This window comes from Hyperolius riggenbachi, chromosome 2, assembly GCF_040937935.1.
Source record: "Hyperolius riggenbachi isolate aHypRig1 chromosome 2, aHypRig1.pri, whole genome shotgun sequence".
NCBI lineage: Eukaryota > Metazoa > Chordata > Amphibia > Anura > Hyperoliidae > Hyperolius > Hyperolius riggenbachi.
The window spans coordinates 257,205,656-257,232,068 of record NC_090647.1 but is presented as its reverse complement, the minus strand read 5'-3'; the positions used below and the strand labels follow the sequence as shown (position 1 = coordinate 257,232,068).

Here is a 26,413-nt window from a genome sequence, read left to right as displayed (position 1 = left end):
ATCAGGTAGTCACGATTCAGGAAATAACACACTTATAAAATCAAAGCATGTGAACTTTATTGTATCTGCTTCACTAGATGTGCTTATTAGCTGGAAACAGATTTATTTAGAGATCTTAAATGCTTTTGTTTATTCTAATTTCCTCTTGTATAGATTGAATCAGTGAAGCAAGGATGTGTAGGTTTAGCATACTGTGTAAATGACATTCACTATGGTGTCCCTATTTGTAGGCTCTGCTATTTCCGTTTAGGTGCAGAATGGTGGTCTGGGTGACATTATGAGTGCTCTCCTACTGATCAAAAGGTAAAATTGGGGTTAATTTAGAAGAGTGCAGTAAGATTGGCGTGTACAGACAGCACACAGCAACATTACTGTTACTACCAGCTGTGTGTACCACAAGCTACGCTATTAGCGCGACCCGTGGTAGCATGGATGTTGCTACGGTAACGCGTGTTACTAACGAGCATTACTGCTTGTTAGTAACGTGCATTACCGTAGATTCAAAGGCGCTACTCAAATAGTGTAAGTTGCTGTACACACTGCCGGATGCTAAAGTACAATTACTGTGTGCTGTCTGTGCACTCCTATATTAACGCACTTTTGTGCATCAACCCCAATATTACCTTTTGATGACACTGTCCTAACATTATAGCTTATTTTTAAGGTAAAATGGGACAGCATTCCTAGTGGGTGCAGAGGTATCAAATAATTGCGTTCTTTCCATATTACTCCCAGCGTTCGGGATGCACTTGGTGAGGTTCTGAAATGCTTGCCAACCAATCCTTTGCATAAATCCATTTAAATTAACCATAACTGCTCAGAGATGAAACAACGCGATCATTTCAATATTTTGAGCAAATCTGTGCAGCTCAGTTCATGCATGGGAATTATTTGACTGTTTTTGACTGATTTTCTTTTTCTAAATTGAACTGGAAACAAAATGTTCAGACAGGCTGAAACAATTTGGTTTATTTCCATGGATTTGAATGTAACAGAAACATGGAATCAATAAAACTTTCTTTTTCCAAATGTGCTGGCAGAAATGTTAAGGTCAAAGCACTACAGGTGCGCATACAGCATATGTCAACATTGTACTGCCCTGTAATAACTAAGCACAGGTCTCTGACTAGCTATATATAAAGTCAAGGAAAGGTAAATCTATCTATACTTGGATTTAAAGCGAGCAAAAAAACCATGATACTTTCCAACGGAGAGAGAAGGCTCTGGATCCTTTTAAGCCTTCCCCGTCCCCTCTCGGTACCCTCATTCCAGCCCTGTCACCCCAGTTAGAGCTATTTGACTATCTGATTGAATAAACCTCCGTGAGCCTTCGGAAGGCTTCAGGAGAAGTCATTTCCCCGAGCATTCCCAAAGATGGGAGAACCTGTACTGTACATGCAGGAGTGCGTTAGAGTGCCCACTCGTGCATGTGCAATACAGAGCTGCCCATCTTTGGGAGCACTCAGGGATGCAACTGCTCCCAAAGCCTTCTGAGGGCTCATGTATACCTTTAGCTGGTGACAGCACTGAAATGAGAGGACTGAAGGCTCTATAAGATCCAGAACCTTCTCTCTCCATAGGTAAGAATCTGACTTTTTTTGTGTCACTATAATTTTGCTTTACAGAACCAAAAGATGCAATACAGTCTCATTTGGGCATGGTATTATTATTACCGCCAGCAGTGCACCATGCGTTACACAATTAGCGAGACCTGCAGTTTACGATTAAGGAAATCAGTACTACAGTAACGTGCATCACCCAGGCAACGCTTACATTACCCATGTACCGCGGGTCACTCTAATTGTGTCACGCATGGTACACTGCTGGTGGTAGCGAAGGTAATATTGCTGTGTGCTGCCTTAATGTGATTGCGTTAAAGCGGTATTGTCACCATACAAATCAAATTTCAACAGCAACTGGTCTGAGTGTATTAAGTGATAAAGATGTTAATCCTGCATTCAAACCTTGCAAAACTTTTTCTGCTGTTATGGTTTGGAGTTATCACATACTTTAGGAGCACTGGCCTTAGTGCCAAAAAGTTGAATGCTGGGAGTTCTTTAGAATGCTGGAAGTTCTTTTTATCTATAATATATTCCTCCTCTACCATTTATTTCCCTGCCTAGCTGATCACTTGTGTTTACAAGCAAGGCTGAGGTGACTCAGTGATTGGATGTGTAAATAAAAAAAAGCCTCTGGGAGGAGGGCAGCTAATGAATACACAATGGGCAAGAGAAGGGAGGGGGAAAACAAGAGTCAGGGAGGATATGATGTCAGCATTAGCTTGGCAAGATGGCCACTGCCTAGAATAGGATTTTCTGCTTTTCCTTTATAAAATTCACAGGAATCATTACGTGGATAGCACAATACATCTGTTATGTAAGTAGAAGTAGTATTTATCTACTTATATATGTGTTTTTTATTTTTAGGTTAGCATGGGTGTTGCTTGTTCTTTAAGAATTTTCCTTAACTAATTTAGTAAATATTTTTTTCTTTTCTAATTGTCTACAAACTGTAAGCTAGGTTTGGACTATAATAACCAATTTAGGCTTTTTATATTTTTATCTTACTATAGCTTGATACTGCTTGTATTCCATTAATGCAACAATAGAGCAATTAAAACTAGATGCTTTATTTTTTAACTAGGGTCCTTCAGGATCACATGTGAATGATATCCAATGCTACTTTAAAGAGACTCCGTAACAAAAATTGCATCCTGTTTTTTATCATCCTACAAGTTCCAAAAGCTATTCTAATGTGTTCTGGCTTACTGCAGCACTTTGTACTATCACAGTCTCTGTAATAAATCAACTTATCTCTCTCTTGTCAGACTTGTCAGCCTGTGTCTAGGAGGATGCCAAGTTCTTCAGTGTTGTGGTTCTGCTATGAACTCCCCCTTCAAGGCCCCTCTCTGCACACTGCCTGTGTGTTATTTAGATTAGAGCAGCTTCTCTCTTCTCTCTTATATTTTACAAGCTGGATAAATTGTCCTCTGAGCTGGCTGGGCTTTCACATAGTGAGGAATTACAGACAAGGGCAAAGCTGTTTGCAGGAAGAAAAGAGCAGCCTGAAACTTCAGTGCATGAGAGATGCAGGGGGAAAGAAACACACAAATGATCTCTTGAGATTCAAAAGGAAGGCTGTATACAGCCTGCTTGTGTATGGATGTATTTTCTATGTGTGGACATACTGTACATCAACCTACTTCCTGTTTTGGTGGCCATTTTGTTTGTTTATAAACAAACTTTTTAAAACTGTTTTTAACCACTTTTAATGCGGCGGGGAGCGGCGAAATTGTGACAGAGGGTAATAGGAGATGTCCCCTAACGCACTGGTATGTTTACTTTTGTGCGATTTTAACAATACAGATTCTCTTTAACACCTTTGCCCAGACATTTTAACAGCAATGTCCACCACTATAGCAATATCACTTGTACATCTGCAAAATGAGCCTCATGGTGCTAACGTAATGTATTTTTGGTTACCCAAAATGGAAATAACTTTTACTACAGTGCATGCCTAAGTCAGTTTAAAATAACTGACACACACACACACACACACACATATATATGGTAATCACTTGGCAACTGGTGAACCATTTTCCAGAACACAAAAATAAAAGGTTTAGTTGAGTTTTGTGACATAAATAGAGGAGAATGTTCACAGACTAATATGAGGTGTAACACAATTAACATCCATGCACTTTTCATTTTAACGTTTTATCTCAAAAGTTTTTTACGTGTATCTGTTTGAGTACTTATTAAAAATATTAACCTTGTAACCCCCACTGTTGTTCATGCCCTTTTTGGTGGGACTATTTAGTCTCAAGGGATAACCTGGATGTAGGAGAAGCAAGATCCCAGCCAGGGTACTATCTGCCCAGAGTTTGTATGTTCTCCCCGTGTCTGTGTGAGTTTCCTCTGAGCACTCCAGTTTCCTCCCACATATCAAAAGCATACAGATAAGGTAATTGGCTTTCTCCTAAATTGGCCCTAGACTACGATATATACATTACACGATAGATACATACATAGACATAAAACTATGGTAGGGATTACACTGTGAGCCCCTCTGAGAGAAAGTTAAGTGATAAGTCAATATACTCTGTACAGCGATGGGGAAGATGTTGGTTATATATAAATATGAAATAATAATAATAATAAAACGATTCTAATAAAGAAGCACAAGAAGGAGTTGAACAGATCTCTTTAAAACTGTGTGCCTTTCTGTGAGCAGCTTAGGCAATTATAACGGTCACTATTTTACTACTATTTTTATTGTTATTACGGTTATTCGCTCATGTATGATCATACTCCCAACATGAATCCAAAACTATATATATATTATTTATTATAATATATATTATTACTGTATAGTGCATGTCTCTTGCTTCCATTAGGCTAAATGTGTCACCACCACTGGATATAGTGTGGAAGTTAATTATCATAAAGTAAATCCTAGATTGTAGACTGCATGACAGCAATTAGAAGAAAATAGCAAAGTAGGAGTTGATGAAAAAAAGGCCTCCACACATTTTCCCTACACAGCAATTAGCAGCAATAGAGAGTTTCGGCTTTATATGCGAAATGCTCATATGTATCAGCTTGAAAGAGACTGTGCATTTTGTCTAATAATAATCAAGCTACTGGATGCCTTCACATGCTCTGGTGGTCCCAATTTCTCATATATGCCACAATTTGCGACTTCGTGCTGACAGCTAATTTAAGCACATTTCTACCGAGACATTATATATCTTGGATTCCCCAGCTGTGCCAAACTTTACTTCATCACTCCATTTGGAATTATTGTGTTAAAGTGTGAATCAAGTGACATGTAACATGATCATTTACACAAGAATAAAATACAGTACCAATGCTACTTAGAATCTCTCCCTGTGTTCCCTTTAAATATATATATTTTTACTGCAAGGGTTAATAAAGCAGGTTAGTGGGAGACGTTAGACTGCAGGGTAAATCTTCTAACAACTAATTGGAGACCATAAACTAGAGACCAGGCCAGTATTCTAAGGAGTAGCACTTAATTTGAAGTGGACTCTGAGCTTTTGTTGAATTATGTTCCCAAACCTTTAAGGTAGCCATACATCTCTTGGTGGCTGATCCTGGATGAAAATCCACCGCCAAGAGCATGCCCAATGCATTGCCCGATACGACCAATATCAGATCGAAACTGATCACATGTATCGACTGGACATGCTGAAAGTTTGTGGTCGATTGGGTGCATGGTGGTAACGGCGAGCGATATAGAGATGAGCGCCAAAACCCATGGCGCTGTTCCCCCTAGTGTATAAATGTGTGCACTTATACATTACCAATCCGTCTTTGGAATCCCCCGCTCTTGCATTAGCAGTACACACGCCACTGGCGTGGTGCGTGTGTGACATCACACATGTGCCACATGCTATATGCCAGTGCCGTGTATAGCGGTAGTGAAAGAGCAGAGAATTTTGAAAACGGATGGGCACCCCGCGGTGGGTGACACAGGACAGGTAATGTATACATGCACACAAAGGGGGCACATTTATACACTAGGGAGGCAGTGGCAAGGTGGCGGATGCAGCTGATTCCCAAGATATTTAATGCTGAAATCAATCCGGAATTGGCTGGGCGTTGTATGGGCAACTTGATGCAATCTGTTGTAATGCTGATGATACACAATGTTTTTTGGGGGGGCAGATATACTGTTTGATCGTTTTTCTAAACGATTTCCATTTACTTCTATGAAAAAATGAGTTCAGAAAAATGATCAAAATCAGATCGGACCTGGAGGAAATTATGTGTTGATCCATCTATCTGCTGAAAAAACTCATGGTGTATTCCCAGTATTAGGCATCAGATCCTCGCTAGATGTTTGGGGACCTTTTCAGTATAGTTCTTCTTCATAGGGACCATTAACCCATCAGTGTGTTTGGTTGCCTATTGTCTTCTATTGTTTGGGCATTATAGAAAGTTTGTTTACTTTGATACTTAGCTAGTCCACTGGCCTACAGGGAAAAGAAACCATTGTAGCTAAAATTGTTCAGTAGGGTCTATTCACAATTTATGTGATGGCACACATACATTTTACCAAGTGTTAGACAAACTGCATAACATACTTTACTAAGTTTGTGTTACACGCCTTTCATTATTGTATAAGGGAATAATACTATTTGTGTGGTGCACAGTACACAAGCAACACATGCGTTGTGTGTATAACACAAGCTAGCTAAACTACTGAACATAACGAGTGTTACGTAGTTTGCCTAACATCCAGCAAAATTTATGTGTGCTATCTGAACACATACCGTACATTTTACTGGCAATTAGTGAATAGACCCTAATGATCATTCTCACTGAACTGTTCTGTGCATTTTTTTTTTTTAGGAACTACTCATGTACTATTTTTTGCATCCATTCCATGTGGCACTAATTTAAATCATCAGGATAAGATTAGCAGGGAGGAGTATCTTTTACTTGACCCTGGCAACCGATATTCTAGCACATTTTCTTGTAGTTACAAGGTGGTCCCTGTGCTGTATAAATCCAACAGCTGCACCTTAAATATATACCTGATATGCATATTGTACGTGCAAAGTATCATCATAAGCGAGTGATAATTATCTAGAGGACATTTTACATTTCAAAAAAGCACACACTTTGCACTTTCCATAATCCTAAATAGCTCTTTAGTAATTTGAATCCGGTCCCTCTCACCATTGCTGAGTTAATCATTTCCATTCCTATCCTAACTCATAAGTTCTAAATATAATGGGAAGCTTGTCCTTTGAACAGTGAATTGTGTCAGACAGCCCACAGGAAACCCTGGTGAGTTTTGCAAGCCACACTAGCATAAGGTTGTGCACTGAACGACAACAATAATGATAGAATGACATTAAAAATGATCAAGGAAGACTTCAGCTTGAAAATCAAGATAATATGGAACACGTCCCTTAAGCAAGAAAATGGAGACAAAGTCTATGGAAAGCGCAAGGTGTAAGGCTGATTAGATCTTTGTGACAAGGACATTTATCACTTCCAGGAGGGCTAGAAAGATGTTGACATAATGGTGACACTGAGGACTGAGTCTCTCTCCCTTACACTTACCCTTGGGTCCTTCTGCAACAGAGTGTGTGGGACAGTTCCAGGTCTGGCTGCAACATCAATAGGATTGGAAGTCTGAGAAAGAGACAACATGTGAAATTAATTGAACATGACAAAATAGTTTTCTTCCCTGTGCTACTTCGTATCTCTTTAGCTTTGTATTTGACAAGCCCTCTGCCTGGCAGTTTCTTTTTCATTTTCAGGCAGCTCAGGCCTAATGGCCTGTGACTTTCCTTGATAAGTGAAGCTCAACATCATCGGTTCTGGCAGAGGGAATGAGGAGCTATATTAACATGAATCTTTACAGTGTTCACCCTTTTGTCAACCTTTACGTTGTAACTGAAAGCCTTAGTCTTCTTAATAGCGGACCATACCGTAGGTTAGTATTACCATTCCACAGGTTGTACGCCAATGTCATTGTACAATTCTTTATTTCAAGTGTCAATAGGCTGAGTGTCTTAGACAATATTCCCCAAGGGACAGTGATAATGAGAAAAGCTCCCATCTCTAACCTGGATGAAATTACACACGGATGCTCCAGCACTACCACAAACTTATCAGTTTAACTGCTCAGCTCTGAAGCTGCCCTCCCTGTATTTCCAATTACTGCTAGGCTGCAAGCTCAGCTATGTGAAGATGTTTAACTTGGCTATCACAGCAATTCCTTTTGTAAAATGGAGCTGCACTCTTTTTACACAACATCATTCAACAATAGCCGCCAAGTGAGTACACTGTAGGTAGTTTAATGTATCATTAGGTGTACACAAACAGCAGCAGCTTTGCACATTTACACTTCAGGATAAAGACGGAAACCATACCTTCCACCGGTCATACATAATTTATGATGAACTCTGACCATCTAGCTAACAGGCTGCTATTACATTCACAAACCATTAAGAGTGCACATTGACTTTAAATATCCCATCACGTAAGCAGGTTAAGTCAGTTACGATGACCTTGGGTCAGCACTGTATTAGATTGCACATAGAGATTGTTCTTTCCGAGCCACCTCCTTGTCACAGGCAATGGTAACACAAAGAGAGAAGTATGTTTGCTAAAAGAAGGTACGCTTAAGCTGTCACATGCCCAGCTGTTCGTAGTAAAAAAAAATAATTGGCTTATGGATGGACTACAGCTAGTAAATATCCATCTAAGAAAAATATGTTATCCCTACAAGACTGTACACAAAAGTCACAAGAATTTCTGTAAACAATTTTACCAAACGGACTTAAAGAGAAACTGTAGTGAAAATAAAATATGGAATACAATTGTTTATTTTTTACAATATTCATATATAGATTATTTAGTCAGTGTTTGCCCATAGTAAAATCTTTCCTCTCTCTGATTTACATTCGGAAATGTATCACTGGTGGTGACATTTTTAGTTCTGCCAGGTGATCTGCACGGAATGTTTGTTTACTGAGAGCTCTATGCACAGAGGGAGATATTGCTTGCTTGGCAGTTGGAAAAAGCCATTATTTCCCACAATGCAATGAGGTTCACAGACAGCAAACTGGCAAGACAATGGTCATGACATCAAACTGTGGGAGGGGTTTCACCACAATATCAGCCGCCCCCCCCCCCCCCCCCCCTGATTTATTTGAGAAAAGGTAAAGATTTCCTGTGGGAAAGGGGGCATTGGCTACAGATTGGAATGAAGTTATTTTAAGTTATTGGTTAAAGTTCCTCTTTAAAGTTAAATATGTACAATATATAATGTACAGTATATACCTGTAAAAGTAAGGGCATATACTATGTGTCCATAAATCACACATATTTCAACATTAACAAGAAAACCAAACAAGATTCTCATACATTTAAAGGCTTACTGACAAGAAGAATTATGGATGTAACTAGAATGAGTAAGTCAATGGATGTCCATAAGGGAATGTTTACACCACAATGTGAAAATTCACACATTTGGTAGCTTTTCTGCACACACATATTAGATACATTTCCATGCGTTTCCCTGTGACTTCTGTTAGGGTCAGAATACACTGCAGCTGGATATATTTTTCTGCTCTGCTTTCACATGCATAGCCATGGCCTCAGCTATCAACACTCAGAAGGAAGACTGTCCATGCAATCTGTAAACAAACAAATCTGAAACAACATTCATTGCAGTGTGAATGGGGCCCTTGCACTTATCAATGAGCCCCAATTCACAGCTCTTTATTTGTAAAGCTGGACTGGCACCCTATGCAGTCTACTGATTGTTGCATAAATACCTACGGACTGAAAGGGTGCCACCGTTCTGTGCTGCTCCGTTCTGCAGCTGTGCCCCTCATAAACCTGGCCCACTCAGCCAGTCACTGGCAACTGCGCATGTGTGCCCCCGGCTGCACGCCTCCTCTATTGCACTCCCATGGCTGTGAGGGTTTGGTGCATGTGCAGTTCACCAACGCATGGCAATGCATTCAGCCAGGTGCACGGCAGGACATGCAGCTTTTCGGAGAGGCACAGTTGGCGCAGGAATCGGAACAGAATGATGGCAAAGAACCAGAATGGATACCGTGGGCTAGAAGATGTCCTAGGTAAGTTAACCAGGGTACATTTGGTTCACTTTAAAGTCCCTTTAAAGGACTGAAGTGAGAGGGATGTGAAGGCTGCCATATTTCTTTATTTTTTAAACAATGCAGATTGCCTGGCTGTCCTGCTGATCCTCTGCCTCTAGATACAAACACTGAAAAAGCATGTAGATCAAATCTCTCTAAAGGTAGCCATACACTGGTCGATTTGCCATCAGATCGACCAACAGATAGATCCCCCTCTGATCGAATCTGATCAGAGAGGGATCGTATGGCTGCCTTTACTGCAAACAGATCGTGAATCGATTTCAGCATGAAACCGATCACAATCTGTGGAGCTGCCGCTGCCCCCTGCCCCCCCCCCCCCCCCGCATACATTACCTGCTCCGGCCGGCGCATGTCCCCCGGTCTCCTCTGTCTTCTTCTCCGCGCTGGTCTCCGGGTCCGGCTGGCTGCTTCACTGAACTTCCTGCTGGGGGAAGTTTAAACAGTAGAGGGCGCTCTACTGTTTAAACTTTCTGACAGGAAGTTCAGTGAAGCCAAGCTAGCCGGACCCGGAGACCAGCGCGGAGAAGAAGACAGCGGAGACCGGGGGAGTCGCACCGGCCGGAGCAGGTAATGTATTGCCACTAGCATAGATCGTCGGGCATTCGAACGCCGCTATCGACGCACTCCCGACCCGTCGGCGATCGAGCAAAATCTTCCGCATGGATGGATCGACGGGAACAATTGATTTCGGATGGAAATCGATCGTTCTGTCAGCGTTTGTGCGACGATTTCACAGCAGATTCGATTATAGTGATCGAATCTGCTGTATATCGGCGGGAAAATCGTTAGTGTATAGGCCCCTTAACTAAAGTCTAATTAGATAAGCTGCAGGCTTGTTTTAGGTCTGTGATTCAGATACTACTGATGTCTGAAAGATCAGCAGGACTGCCAGGCAACTAGTATTGTTTAAAAGGAAATAAATATGTCAGCCAGTCAATTCAGTTGTCCTTCAAGAACGGTCACTGATAGCATGTGCCCCAAAATATCTCTGGACAAAAATGTGTGTTTTTTTCTGTACTTCCATAATGCAATATGTTCTTACCTTAGGTTGAAATGCTCCTTGGAGTGATCCAAAGGGACCAGTGGGAGGAATCATGGGAGGGATACCAGACACAGCCGGAGGATAAGAATGAAATAACTGTAAGAAATAAAACCTATGTCAAAAGAATGCCGGATATACTGTAGCTAGTAAAAATGAATCACACAACACAACACAGAACTACAGCACAAGTGCAAAGCCAAAAGCAGACAATGATGCAAGTTGAATAAGCGGCTCCTACTGTCAAGCCAGGGAATCTGGCTTAATGTGGAGAACTTTAAGGGCGTTCAACATTAATTAGCACAGAAACGATACCCTTGATGAATCCCTTTCTTCCAAAATAAAAGGTGATTTTCTAATTATGAATTATTAAATTGGATTGAATGCCTAAGTGGTTTCAGAATTTAGAGTACATCAAAAGCAGGAGGGATGTTAAGCCAAATAAGTCCAAGGGAAATAGCAAGCTAATTAAAAATGAAGCTTTAAGAGTGCCAGGATTTCACTCCATTAAAACTCAATTACTTTGTTAAAAGGTTTAATGGTGTAGTGTAAGAAATTAAAGAATATGCACAATTATGACTTCATTAGCCTGCTTTGCTGCTTATATTGTCACTGATAATGCTAATCTATTAGCCATTTAATAGGCAGCCTTATTCGCAAGAAACAATGGGAGGTATACATCTACCGGTTATGCTATAATCACTCTATATAACAAAGCAGATACTGCATATTAAGTTCACCGTTGCTTTATTTCCTAGTATGGATCTATAATGGTAACTATTAATTACTCTGAATACAAATGTATTTTTCTACTTTCAAATGAGTGGAACACTGAACCACTATTTAAGTACGTGGCATGCTTTTATCACAGAAGCAATAAAGAAAGTCATTCTGTTTTTATAGCGCAGCATTATAAAATATTCTATTTTTATAGCCCAGTATTATAAGCTATTCTGTGTTTATAGCACAGTTGTGTATGTTTCCTCACTAAATCTATGTTATGATATGAATGCTGAATGGATTAAGGCCTATTTTAGGCAGATCTCTTAGGTGATGTTGCGAGACACCTGAACACATGCTAGATTCTTGGATGATATATGCTAGGGGGTGCTCTGGATGAAACAGTCATTCTAGACCATGTATTATTATTATTTAGTATTCATATAGCGCCAACATCTTCCGCAGCGCTTTACATTACATTTTCTGCTACAAGATGTGCAGCTATATCATATAAAGATCCCACTAACCCAACATAAAAAATATATTCTGCAGACCGTCTAGACTGGCATAGTTGACTTACTAGTTGACATGAGGTATTAACCTTTTGGGGACCAAGTACGTTGAATCAACGTCCAGCAGGTGGTGCTACCGTTCTGACTGGACGTTGATTCAACGTCCGCGCTAACGAACCGTCCCGACGTGATCGTGCGCACAGGAGAGGGGAGATTAAGCTGTCATATGACAGCTGGCATCTCCCCTCAGTGATCAGCAGCCATTGCATATGGCTGCTGATCACGTTATCACTACGATCGCCGTCGGATCGTAGTAATCAATTTGACAGCTGCGGCGGAAGGGGGGAAAGAAGAGGATCCACTCACCTCCCTGCCGTTCCCGCGACGATCGGCGCCCCCCACTGCTCTTGCCGGCATTTCTGCTCCTTCTGACGTCAGCACCGGGTCCCGGCTTGATGACCTGGAACTGAGCGGCAGTAGGAGCTGAGATGCTGGCCGGAGCGGAGGGATCCACTGCAGCTCGTCGCTGGAGCCTGCAGGGATCCGGCTGCCTGACCCCCCCAAACGCCCCCCCCCCCCCTCTGCAAAAATGCCTGGTCCTGAAGGGGGGTTAGGCGGCCGGTCCCGAAAGGGTTAATAAAGATATTCAAAAGAGTGTGTTTTCATATACAGCATTATTCATTTCATCAATCTCACTGCTTTCTTAAGGGTTTCATCGTTTGGACATTCAAACAAAACACAAAAAAGGATGTGCAAAATAGAATAAAACAGAAATGTATGTGCCCTCGCCAAGCCACTAGAAGTGTTTGTGCCGTGAGGCAAAGTCAGGATCTTGATTTGGTGGCACATTACAAGGACGACAGGAATATATTTGTCAGATGAACAGATGCTTTCCTCCCAACATCTGTCAGCATACAGTATGTTATGTTTATGCAGAAACAGGTGCCGTGAGGCAAAAGAGGAAGACTTGTCCTCTGGCAGTGTATTCTCTCTTACTAAAATATTGACCACTGAAACAGGAGAAGTCACTTATACATGGTAAAGAGCAAATACTGCCGCTGGTAGCAGTGAGACATATACTGATTCTGTTATTTGAATGTTATTAATATCTTAATGAGCAGTTACTGCTAAGTATATCAACTACCTCATAGATTAAACATGGGTATAGACATTCATCTTATGACACCCAATTCAATTGTCAGAACAGACAATAGCAGAATCACTGAATATATCCAAGAAACCCGGCCTCTCTCATCACCACTGACTTCGAGCCATAAAGATCCCCACATGGATTTTATTTTGCAATCGCTATTATATGCTGACAGGAGATCACTCTCACACCTTCCACTTTCAGAAAGAAGAATAGTGAAGCCTATGCATCTATCTGCCGAGACATAACAGAATGATATCTTACTAAGCAGAATCCCACTACCATATGTGTACCCAACAGTTATGTCTGGGGATTCCATGGACAGAATATTTCCTATATTCCTAATGTACCACCCCAATGTGCCACTGTCATCCATATACAGAGCTCTGATTTTTAGGTTCCGACGGGAGCAAAGTGGGCATACAAGCATGCTTTAACATGTATAGCTACCTGTCCTTGCTCCAGTTCGCTTCCTCTAATGTATTGTGCAGCTTCTGAAATGCCCACTAGAGCTCAAGGCTCACTGTCATGTGACCGCGGTGAGCCTGGAGCTCTAGTGGCCAGTACGGAAAGCTGCTGGGGACAGTAGAGGAGGCAAGCCGGATCAATGACAGGTAGCTACAAATACTGCAGCACGCTCCACAGCTCACTCTGCATATGGAGCCCCCGCACACATCACCCACCATATATTTCCTGCGATTAGGCCGCCCCCCACTTTACACCCACAATTTGGGTGTCCAAAAGTCATTCTATCCATGGTGATATATGGTATTGGTTTTTTTTCTCCTTTTTTACATTCTCTCTTTGAAGATAGAGGGAATAACTCAGAAACTCAGGCTATAAACTTTCTTTATTACTAACCCCGAGCCACGTAGTTACACATTGCATCTTTATTTATCCTTCATATGCTGCGCACCAGATATAGGCAATGCATCACACAAGTTCTGCAAAGCTTTAACAAATCTAAATACTTTGTCGGATTATAGACTTTCCCTGCGCAGCAGCGATCATTTGATTTGGATGTGAGTAACTTAGATTTCATCTTGTAAGTTTTATAACACCCATGAAATCCCTATTTAAAATTCCTGGCTGATCATTATTCTCCCAGTGGGAGCAAGTTCAGGCGGTATGTATGTCATCTTTCTCACAGTGAGGCTCCTTGTACAGTTTATGAGCGCTGACAAATTTTGATTAAAAACAGGATAGTGCGTCTCCAGAAGAAATGAATCACATGAATGAAGCTTATATATTGCCAAGGCTCGGATGATTAGGAAAAGCATTGAAATCTTGGCAGGTTATTGTGGGGTGATGTTTGCGGCATGCTACAGACAGAGATAAGCCAACATTTTAACACAGTACTATAAGACTCACACTGTGGCGGTAGAAGGGGTCAACTTTTGTAGGGTATTTGTCAAACTGCAAAGGGATCAAAGCAAATGGTTATTACGACGTCTCTGTAAAGTATCTATAAAGATCATGATTTTATCACACTGTTTAATGACCAAATGCACAAATGGCAGGCCCCTATAAAGTGCTTTCTGAACAAGCACGCTGTTTAACCTACACCAAGTAAATAGCGAATCTATTATCATTTCATCCTGATGGTTTTATGAGATAAATAAAACTCTGCGCTGAATGTTGTGCACACAAAGACATTTTTACGGTTGCCTTGTATTTTATTTTTATGATAAAAGATGACCCTATAAATACATTTCCCCACTATAACATTATAATGCTGCAGTGAGACTGCTGCATTCACCCGTGAGATGCCTTGTAAGGAAATATAGGTTTGCATTCAGAAATGAGCATCTCTTTATTGCCGGTTTACTGGCGTTGTTCAAACACAGCCTGGTTGTTATTTATATATATTTATAGAGAGAGAAGTTTGAAGTCTTCTGTCCAGAATTCTACAGGTACCAGCAAACTGAGGATCTGGTAATTAGTTATTAAGAACACCCATAATGGTTGTTTTTTTCTAGTAAAACCAACCATTAAAAGTGCATTTTTTGAGCAAATGATCAAATAGTCGGTTACAAATGTCTGAATGAATACAGAAAAGAGAATACAGCTAAAGTTGCCAGACCTTACATATTACTTCTGGTGAAAATTAAAGTTCATAGATATACGGTAACCAATCTGAAATTCCAGAGAATCCCCATGAGGAATTGGATTAGTCCAACACCTGTCACAACTATCAGATAAATACAACATACTGTAAGGGACAGTGACATAGGAAAAAAAAGTAATTTATAGTGCATTTTACTATGGGACAAATGTTACATAGTTACATAGTTATTTTGGTTGAAAAAAGACATACGTCCATCGAGTTCAATGTATATTTTATGTGTATACATGAACATGTATTTTATATTTCACAATTGTTTTTAATACTGTAGTGGTCTTTTAATGAGAACACAGGTAGCATAGCTTCTAACTGGTTACCACACTATTCAAAACTAAACTATATGTTTTGGTTGGAGTTTGACTTTAATGAATAGAAAAAAATGTAACAGATTTATTGACTTTCATCTTCAGATTACAGTACAGATTAAACACCCATCATAAATATCAGAGAAAAATGATAAATATATGATATCTAAATCTCTTAGAACTGTTCAAAGTAACATCAATCCTAAGCAATCGCTTTCCCTGCCGATTTATTTGTATTATAAATCTACTACAAATTTCCAGTTCAGCTTCCAGAAGTGTTTGATAAATAATGCCCATAAAAATCTGTTGTTTCTATCATCTCCTTATAGAGCAACTTTTTATGTGAACTGATTTTATTTATCTATCAGCTACTGACTAGTGGCAGCATCTGATGACTGGTTGCAGTTTTTTATGTCTTTGTTCACACAACAGTTCTTGCAAATCAATATAATGAAAAATAGTTTTAACATTTCCTGATTAACTCTTTTTAGAGTGATGCGAGAAGACTTGAAGTTGTAGACTGATCACTGATTGCTGCATAATATGTTGGTGATTTATAAATAAGGATACTAACAATAATCTGTTTTCACAGGAAAAGCAAATATTTCTCACTTGGAAACTCGCGAAAAATTACAGCAGAGAGTGTTTTGAAACAGAACGTTCCTTAACTGGAATAGGTTATCATAGCATATACAAGCATACAAGGAAGCCATGTCACCTGAACCGAAAATACACTTTTGTTAAGTTGTTACTGTTGTTTGTGCCACATTTTTTAAAACTTGCCGCATTTTAATACTTGACAAAAGGTAATGGGAGAAAAACCAAAATTTTGTTACATTATGTTACAATTAATGTACTTATGCTATACCCATGTTGGGCACTAATCATACTGAAAATAATAGAGTTGTGTTCTACTTATCCTCACATTTCTGCCTGGGGTACGCACCATGGGTGGTGCTGGAGTCGGCATGATGGCAGTTGGAGGGATGGCGTGCGGAAAAGGTGTGAAGGTGTGCTGGTGTGTGTGTTGATGCGTGTGCTGGTGCTGGTGCTGATGCTGGTGCTGGTGGAACTCTGTCCTTAGGTATGGTGGTGGGCCTAATGATGCTCCTCGATCTGCACTCTGTGAAGCCAAAAAACGTGTGTTCAGTTCTTGTCTGAGAAGGTCTTGTTCTGCAAAATATAACACAAAAAAGAATTTCAGCTTTTGTTATAATTTTTAAGAAAGACAAAGTGACTTACAGCAAAAACAGTTTAAGAGACGTTTACAGCCAAAACCCCATAGCAATAATTTTGTTAAACAGTGGGGAAAACACTTGAACAGATGTTTGGATTTTGAAGACTGGTCTGATTGCTTTGAGACTCTTTCTAGGGGAAGTCTTAAGGCTTCTCATATGGAAGTTACTTTACAGTTACTGCATAGGACCTATAAAGTCCTAGAAAGACTTCATAAGATAAAAATAAGAAGGACATCTTGAATTACCCACTCTGCTTTAGAGGCTATTCCTCTACAGGAAGCCTACTTCATATATGGTGGTCCTTTTCCATAGTGGAAGATTTCTGGACCAAAATTTGCTCGCATATAAATAACATACTCCAATATAGGATGTTTAAAGACCACAAGATATCGCTTCTTGGTTATAAACCCCAATCCTTGAAGTATACCTCTCATAATATCAGGCAAATTGCTACTCGATGGCTGAAGCCATAGTAAAGTTATAGTCGACTTCATTTGGCAGTTAATGCAATTCAATGAAGAGATTGCAGCTATGTATAATGACACTATCCCTCCCTTCCTCAAGGTATGAACACAATGGATCCTCAAGATGGGGAGTTTGGGTGTTTATTCCTTATTTTAAAAAAAAACTTCTAACTCCAGCTTGGAGACCATGTATGGTTGTTAATCAGCTGAATGTATTTTATGTAAATCATTCGAAAGATCCTATAGTGATTCTTTCCTTCCGCAATTTACTCTGTATTTATAATTCTTCAATGCTCAGTTCTGTGTTATTTACTGTTATTATGCCCAAGATACTTGTTCTACTGTGAAACTCTAATAAAAAACTTTGAAGCTAAAATAAGTGTACAGTATTAAGAAACAAAGCCATATTATAATGTCAGCATTTCCTTTTAGATAGGCAGCCGTACCTGAGTAAGTGCTGTTAGCTGGGTGTCCTGGAACTGAAAGTGTCCCTGAAGTCAATGGTGGTGGAGGAGGTAAAGCAGCAGGTGGGGCAAACATATTTGGGTGGTGCTGGTGAGGCGGAGGTTGGAGGGTGGGTGTGAAGCTATGTAAAGGACTGTGGCTTTGTAAAGATAGAGGATACGGAGAAGCTGACGGATGAGATGGTGGCACTTGACTTTTGGCTGGAGTGCTGCTTCTGCTGCTGCTGTAAAAAGAAAAGTACGTACACATCAATTAGTGCAACAAGTCTTCAAAGCACAACATAAAACATAACCTTAAAGAAAAGTTTTGTGAAGTCCTATTTTTTAATATATACCAGTAGTCATGTCTCCATTTTAATTTTAGGAACAAGTGTGAGAGTCCCTCTACTTAAATGCTTAATGGCTTTTTATTGAAAACATATTTTTTTTTATTTTTTTAGATTGAATTCTAAGAGAAACCTGTCACCAACGTTCACTTGATAACTCTCAGATACTTTTGTCTGCTTTAGAAGCTTCCTCAAAGTATCCTGAGGATCCACAAATCATAGCAAACAATGTAAATTCTAATTTCAACTTTCTCTTGAGAATTGGCTTACTGCTAGCAAAAATATATTTCATTGTCATGCAAATAAGGTATTTCTGCAGTGCATTCCGTACTACTGATAGACCTCTGTTGGACTTTGAAAAGCAATGCAGTCTATCTACCCAACAGATTTCTGTCTGACAAAAGGGCATGCATATTCAGTAAACTCCGGTAAAGTTGCTGTGCGCAGGGAGCGCACAACAATTTTGCAGCAACTTAAGTTGACAAGGCAGCCCACTTTGCACAATTAGCATGACGGAACTTGCATTATGCTACTTGCGTATTGCACATTCCTTCAACAGACTGGTGTTACCTAGGTAACACAAGTTGCAATAATTGCACAATGTGCACTACCTTGTGAACAAAAAAAATGACAAAATTGCTGTGCGCTCCCTCAGCTTTACCACAGTTTAGTAAATATGCCCTTATGTCAGTAAAGCAAACCCATACTGCAAAAAAGCAATAGCATGATAAAGAGCAAGGTTTGCTTACGCTTGCATTGAAAAAAAGAGGTGCTAAATTATTGCATTTAGTGATTTCAGCCTTTTATAACAGTATCCTAGGCACGCTTGTACTAACATTCATTAATTCCCTTTTGGAAAAGCATGAAAAAGACTTTCAGGGTTTTTTATTGTTGTCTAGGGAAGTATCTTCATTTCCTCCCCTGAAAGAAAGTAGAGTGGACCTCCCCAACAAGGGCAGTCACAGCAGTATAAACATCTCTTTCTCTAGATTGAGAAATGTTTAGGATCTCTGACAGATTTGAATTCTTGTTGCCCACTTTTTCTTCCACTCACCACTAGGGTTCAAATTAAAACGAAATAGTACAGAGGAAAAAGGCAATCCCTTACACAGATACCGACAGATAGAAGTTTGTTTGCACCATTCTAATTTAAACATTTGGCGTTAACCCTTAACACACTAAAGCACTAATGATAAATGGAATAAATAGCCGAGCTACATTTATGTTTATGAAAACAAGCACTAAGCTTACCTTAAGCTGTTGACACTTAAGCTTCTGCTGTTATAGTTACACAAGGTCTGGGACAATGACTGGGAAGGAGGCCGTGTTTGAATTACTGGAGGGCTTGGATGGATAGGTGGTTGAGGAAGTGGCTGGGCCTTTGGTGGCAGCTGTACTTGGGGTTGTGGAGGTGCTTCTTGCTCTACTTGAGCATGAGAAAGCTGAGGAGACTCCTGCTGTGTTGGTGTTGGTGTCTCTGAAAGGGCAATTAGAATTGGACCAGGAGAAGACAGGCAGGGTTGTGCCTCTATTTCTTGTTGGACTGCAGGCAAGGGTGGTAGGCAGAGTTCCTTACACACCACTGTGTCAAACTGCAGCTCCTGTGTGCAGTCTTGACTTTTCTCTTGACTTCTCTCTAGTCCTGAGACTTTTGGAACCGTTGGAACTGAAGCATCTTTGCTGCCATTTGTTGTAAGTAAGCTGACACCCAGCTCGGCATCTGCAGGAAAAGAAAAACGCAAATTTATTTCCCATTCTTATAGATGCCACAACAGTGCAAATAACACACACAATGCATGTAAGTATGCATATGTAATAAATGTAATACTGCATTTAAAGCTAACATTGATAATAGCAAACCTCAGTAAAAGCAACAGTGGTTTAGAAAAGGGCTTACTACCTACTACCTACACCCAAATATATCTACATGCTACTGCTTGTGGTGCTTAAAAGAACAAATGTTAATAATGAAAATTATTTTTCCCTTTTACTGTTTACTTGAACATGGCACAAGAAAGATTTTTTATATTCTCCTTCTAGAGTCTATCTATGTGCAAGTCGCTAAAGCCTCGTAGAGAGTGTTCTTGGCAACAGCGTCCAGTAGGAGCTAGGGATGCTCATTCGGATTTCGTGGAAATGCAATTTCCGAAATTCCGATCGGAAATTGCATTTTTGCATCGGAATGCGGAAATTGGTAATGCAAGTGCCGTAGGCGGATTTCCGCCGGAAATCGCAGAAATTTCCACCGGAAATCGCTGAAATTCCACCCGACTTTAACATCGATTTTCTCAAAAACTATAAGGTCTTTTTGAAAACTTTTTTTTTGCATCTTGTTCACAGGATTCAGTTTAATAAACCCTGAAAATTTGGTGTTTCTAGGACTTATGGGGGCTTTGCTATTAACCGCTAATTTGGCGGTTGCCTATTTTCTGCATTTTACATTACAGTAAAAATCAGCCGACTTTAGCGGTTAATAGCAAAGCCCCCGTAAGTCCTAGAAACACCAAATTTTCAGGGTTTATTAAACAGTCTTCTGAACAAGATGCAAAAAAATTTTTTTCAAAAAGACCTTATAGTTTTTGAGAAAATCGATGTTAAATTCGGGCGGAATTTCCGCGATTACCGGCGGAAATTCCGCATTGGAATGTGGAAATTGGTAGTGGAAAACGGAATCGGTAATTAGTACATCACGGAATGCGGATTTACCGCGGAATCGAAAATTGGCATTCCGACCATCCCTAGTAGGAGCCCAGACAAGCCCTCTCTGAGTAAATAAACAGAAGTGGAGCCAGCAGCAGGAAGTTAGCTGAACACAAGAGGTCAAAGAGTTTAAACATTCTCAACAAACAAGACTGTAAACAAGATGGCAAGAACCCTCCTAGCAAAAGGGGATAGGAGCCAGACTGCAACAAACACAAGAAAAAAGCTGCCATCAACAAGAAAGTAGCCAGACTGCTATCAAAGTAGCTGATGAAGACATAGCCCTGCAGAAGAACTCAAAAGACTTCTAGTGAGTTGCACATAATAAATTATCATCACATATGTGGTCAATTTAGTTTAACACTTGCACATTTTAGGCCAATGTGTAAGGAACCGTCTCTGAAGAGCTCTATATACATTAGGCGGAGTGAGAGTGCTTATCTGATAATGCTGATTTCTAGCATGCTAATCTTCTACATTTTCCATTTTGTTTGTCTGGTTTATGGCCTTGGTGTTGCTCTCAGTCTAGTTATAAGCATGCACAGAAATTATTCATATTTTTATTGTTATTGTTCGTATTGTTATATAAGCTAGTCCCTTACACATGTATGAGAGGGGACCATTAAGTTTTATGAATAAATTGATAATGCAAAATGTATGTGAAAATTAAGCTAATGCATCCATTTATGGACATTACTGGGTGCAAAATGAACACAACTTCGTTCATAGCTATTAAATCTTTAAACTTGAAGATAAAGCAGTACATTTTTGCTAAAAAGTAGATAAAAAAGGCATTACTGTCACCAAAGAATTTTTTTCGACTCAAACCCCCATATCAGTAATTAAAAAAAAACACATACAGTAATTCAGTCTAACAAGCATTTCACTTTTTTTTTTTAATCCTAATCATGAAATGTACGTTTTACAAATTTAAAGGCACACCATTAAGTGGAGCAAGATCAAGTTGTTGTTGTTTCATGTGCTTAAAAGGAGCAAGCTGAGGTGGTGAGGCCATGCTGCACATTTGTCACCTGGGAGAATGCCCCTAGAGTTTTTCTAGACATGTTGATTTGAACCAAGGCCCAGAGGCAGACTAAGAACACTCCGGAGGGATTTTATGTCCCCACTGGCTTGGGTATGGCTTGCAATGCTCCAAGGGAGCTTCAGTCCCAAGCCAGGCTATGGAAACTCTGTTCTAGCCTGTCACCTTGCTAACCTCAGGACCCGTAATAGGATCAGTGACCTGAAAATGATGATGATGGATGGTGCTCATGATGACCTTATAAGTAGTTCTAAGCATACTTGTACTAACAACAAAGGCCATGAGCAGAACACTTTCAAATGAAGATGATGAACGGTCAATGATATATTATGATATGATAATATGTTAATGTTGACAGATTCAATTAGTCACAGACATGACAATCCAATCATTTAAATTATGGCCTTCAAAGATAAACTAGCATGACACATTTCAACTATGATTGTATGCACAAGAAAACACTGTTCTCCGTATGTGGGCAGCACGGTGGCGTAGTGGTTAGCTCTCTCGCCTTGCAGCGCTGGGTCCCTGGTTCGAATCCCAGCCAGGGCACTATCTGCAAAGAGTTTGTATGTTCTCTCTGTGTCTGCGTGGGTTTCCTCCGGGCACTCTGGTTTTCTCCCACATTCCAAAAACATACAGATAAGTTAATTGGCTCCCACTAAAAAAAAATTGGCCCTAGACTACAGTACTTACACTACATAATATAGATATATGGCAATGGTAGGGATTAGATTGTGAGCTCCTTTGAGGGACAGTTAATGACAAGACAATATATATATATATATATATACCGTACAGCGCTGCGTAATATGTCAGCACTATATAAATACTAAATAATAATAATAATAATAATAATATGCATGGTGCTGATGCGTATGCACTGTTTTAGTACAATCTTTCAGTGGACTTAGATATGCAAAGACCGCCACTATTGTTCCAAATGACACACAGTGAAGTCTCTAGACAATCCTGTTTTATTAAAGTGCGTACACACGCACTACAAAAGGAAACGACGGGTCCACCGGACCCTCCCGCTGGGCGGTCTTTAGCTGACAGTATGCGTGTAGATCGTTCAGAAACAGCCTCATCAGTCCACCGACAGCGCGTACACACGCGCATACTGTCGGCTAAAGACCGCCCAGCGGGAGGGTCCGGCGGACCCGTCGTTTCCTTTTGTAGTGTGTGTGTACGCACCTTTAGCCCACACCTGTACTGTGCCAGCAGCTTATGTCTACAGCCAAGATTCCTTCTTGGCCCACACATTCTGACAACTCTAGACTTGCAACCCATTATGTGTCTTCAACCTTACACCATACTTGGCAAAAAAGTGGGATTTGGTCATAAAGAATTCCAGTGTGGTTTACTTACATGTTAAGATTAAAGAAAACATTTATATGCTAAAAAGCAATTTTCAAAGCCAAACTCAACAGGTTTTAAATATGTAGTTTGTCTAGCATGTTGAAACAACATTAGTGACACTGCACAATGAAATCAAATAGCCACGTACAAGATACGAAATATTAATAAAAAAATACTGAGACTGTGCTACAGCAAGAGTTATAGCACTGATTTACTACAATCGAGAAGTTCTCTCAATATTTCCAATGACATAATGATATTTACAAGCCATGAAGGCTGTAATATGAATCCAGCATCACACTGATGAATCTGAAGCTGAAAAAAGAGCACATTTTTATCCAAGATGTGTAAGAAGGCAATCTTGCCAATCGCTTGTTTTATTACATTTAGGAAATTCGCCAATCTCACAAGCATTTTCCTTGTGGGTCTAATTGCAGCATGAACATAATAACAAGTGCTGTACGCTTTCATAAAGGTGATTCAAGTGCCGTCTAATCAATCACAAAGATAGTGCATAGAAATTGCGCAGCAGCAGTAAAGAGCAGTTAACATGACTTTAATCAACATAATTGTAATTGCAATTCAGTTCATTTCCCTTCCTATTATTACAGAGGGAAACCATTGATTTAAACCTCCATCCTGCAAAAGAAAAAAAAAGTTGCAAACAAGTAAATTGCTGATAAAACAGTCAGACCTACGCAATAAGGAAAACGGGAATACTGAGTAACCCATAGCAACTAACCAGAAACCATCTCTTATTTATAGAAGATTAAACTGAAATCAGCTTGGGTGCTGTAGGCTATTGCCCTGTGCACATTAGCTCTGCTCTTAGCACTATCTTAAATAAAGCAAATAAGCCTTTATAAGTCTGAACCATTAAAGCAGTAAAAAGAAATGATTAAAAAAAAAAGAAAATGCAAAATTGTTTCACAAAGCAACCAATTCCAAATCCAATTTCATTCTCTAATACGCACTGAAAAACGACAGATGGAACTGGACTGATTGCTGGATAACATGTTAATTTTCTTCTTCTTGAGCAACCCTTATATCACATAGGCTGGGGAATAATATCATATTTGTATGGATTATAACAATTTTATTTCCTCCATTTTATTGTAAATTAGACTACTGGACTATTAGCCTTCATATATCAATGAGGATGACAGAAAAACAATATTGCCTTATGACCACCTATCGAAGGCTAGTAACTTAAGGCTCTTGTTTCCTATTATTTATTTTTATTCAGGCTCACTACATAAGTGCAATAAGATAATCATAATGTAACATATCACGATAATAAGTAAATGGCAATCTTAAACAACCGGGCATGTTTCCAAAGATCATAATTAAGCGAGAAAGCACTTCAAAATCTGAAATATTCCAATATTGTGGTAGACATTTTTGGATGTATGATTTTAGTGCTGGTACAGACATTCAGCTATAAGAATGAAGGGTCAACATGAAACTCAACTCAGCTAAAACTGTAAGCTCAATCCCATGGGCAGGAGATGGAAGAAACAACAGTGACCTCTAGCTGAGGGAGAAACAGAAAATATCTCGCAAAATCCAACTCAGAAGATCACTAATCTTTTCAAACAACGAGAGTTACAGACTACCCAGCAAGCTCATGGTGGACCAGATCTCATTGAAATGTGTAAGGGGCTACAAAGGACCAAAAAGCCCTCCAAGGGCTCTTTCACATCACAGAACACGTGCAGGAGCCGATTTCCTGCACGTGTTATTGGCCTGCAGCATGACGCCGGGAAGTTTTGGTGGAGTGGTGGTAGTTCCAATTTACCCGACGGGAAAACGCCACGGCTGGACGTTACGAAGCTCCCAGATGCGTTGTAACTGAATGCTCTGGAATGCTTCATCTAATGTGAAAGTTAACATGAAAGTCAAATAGACTTTCATGCTACCTTTCTTAAAGCAAAGTAGGAGCGATACGTCAAAACGCTCAGATCAGCTCCTAGTGTGAAAGAGCCCTTACTAAAATATTAAGCAAAACAAAAGTTTGTCTTCTTAAAACAGAAGGTATTTGTGATAATTCAGGTTGGAGTGAGCATGTGATGTCTCCTACGATGCATCACCTTTCAACCAACCACAGTCTAAAAGGACAAACAAGGCTCATAAAGACATTATTGTTATTATTGTGTATTTATATAGCACTGACACCTTCTGCAGGTGCTTTACAGAGTACATAGTCATGCCACTGCCCAGCAGAGGAGCTATCATATTCCTAGCATAATCATATATCCTCATTGCAGGCTAAGGTCAGCTTTGTCAGTAGTGACAAATTAATGAACTTATCTTTATGTTTTTGAGGTGTGCGAGGGCAACCATGAAAACAGGGGAGAAGATCCAAACTCCTAGCAGATAGCGTTATGATCCAGATTTGAGCCAGGGAACCCAGCACTGCAAGGCAAAGAATGCTATCTACAATGTTACAGTGCCGCCCATTGGATAATTGCTCAAACTGGCCACAAATATAATGGATGACAAATATAATTGTATAATAATACAAACATATAATTCAGTGTCTGAAAATACCTTTACCATGCTTTGCATTTGCCACTTTCCTGTTTGTGCAGATTACAAGTGCTGTAGCTGGCATGAATCAAAAATGTAGAATAATAACTAAACTTCAGAAAGACAGGGCTTGACAACATTTTACAGCTACTTGTAATTTTAGCACTTTAGAAAGAACATTCCAAGAAATATATAATAGACTATACTGTGCCTTCTGGCTCATAATACTTGACAGCTAGCAAATATTATTTACTTGTAAAGTAGGAGGAGGCATTTCACAATATAACGCTTCTCTTTCTCTGGCATACTGTTCCATCATTAAAAGACGGCACAATAGGGGATCTCACTTGGAATATCTAAAACAAAACTAAATCTACATCATCAACAGAAAGGGGAAAAAAATCTGACACTCTTGGTGATTGTCATGCAAGTGGTGTTTCTACAGCTCATATCATTAAGCCGCACACCATAAAGGATTTACAGCATAAAACAGATGCCTAACAAACAGAATAGATTCACTTGTGAGAAAATGAAAATTGCATTGCTTCAAAGAATAAAAAAACAGATTCCTTCCATCAAATAACTGCAAATATTAAGAGGCCGTCAAAAACCTAATATGAGCAGAAGCCGTTGTGTTCCCAAAGCTCCATTCTCACAGTCCCAATAGGTACGTTCTAAATCTGCTTACACAGGTAAAGAATAATGAAATACATATCCTAGCTTTAATTAAGACTCCAGGGCTTTGGAAATGAGTGTAGTCTGTGCAT

General features: G+C 39.7%; 1 protein-coding gene and 1 long non-coding RNA gene across 9 annotated transcripts in view; one reads left to right on the top strand and one right to left on the bottom strand.

Annotated features, from left to right (window-relative positions):
- The window catches only part of AUTS2 (activator of transcription and developmental regulator AUTS2), a 1,744,602-nt gene that overhangs the window by 37,141 nt on the left and 1,681,048 nt on the right, over positions 1-26,413 (bottom strand). For 4 of the 7 annotated variants that reach the window (XM_068268551.1, XM_068268554.1, XM_068268555.1 and 1 more), the window contains 6 exons: positions 19,265-19,733; positions 17,670-17,911; positions 16,447-16,694; positions 14,463-14,507; positions 10,713-10,808; positions 7,098-7,169 (listed from right to left, as the gene is read on the bottom strand). In XM_068268551.1, coding sequence (XP_068124652.1) covers positions 7,098-7,169; positions 10,713-10,808; positions 14,463-14,507; positions 16,447-16,694; positions 17,670-17,911; positions 19,265-19,733 — 1,172 coding nt within the window. The remainder of the gene's footprint in view (positions 1-7,097; positions 7,170-10,712; positions 10,809-14,462; positions 14,508-16,446; positions 16,695-17,669; positions 17,912-19,264; positions 19,734-26,413) is intronic. The other 3 variants (XM_068268553.1, XM_068268556.1, XM_068268552.1) reach the window with 2 other exon arrangements.
- On the top strand, positions 7,675-16,272 carry LOC137546281 (uncharacterized). Of its 2 annotated transcripts, none has more exons than XR_011026218.1 (3): positions 7,675-7,816; positions 10,718-10,810; positions 16,114-16,272. It is a non-coding gene; the product is annotated as an uncharacterized lncRNA (long non-coding RNA). The 2 variants fall into 2 exon arrangements; XR_011026219.1 differs by having other exon boundaries at positions 10,718-11,056.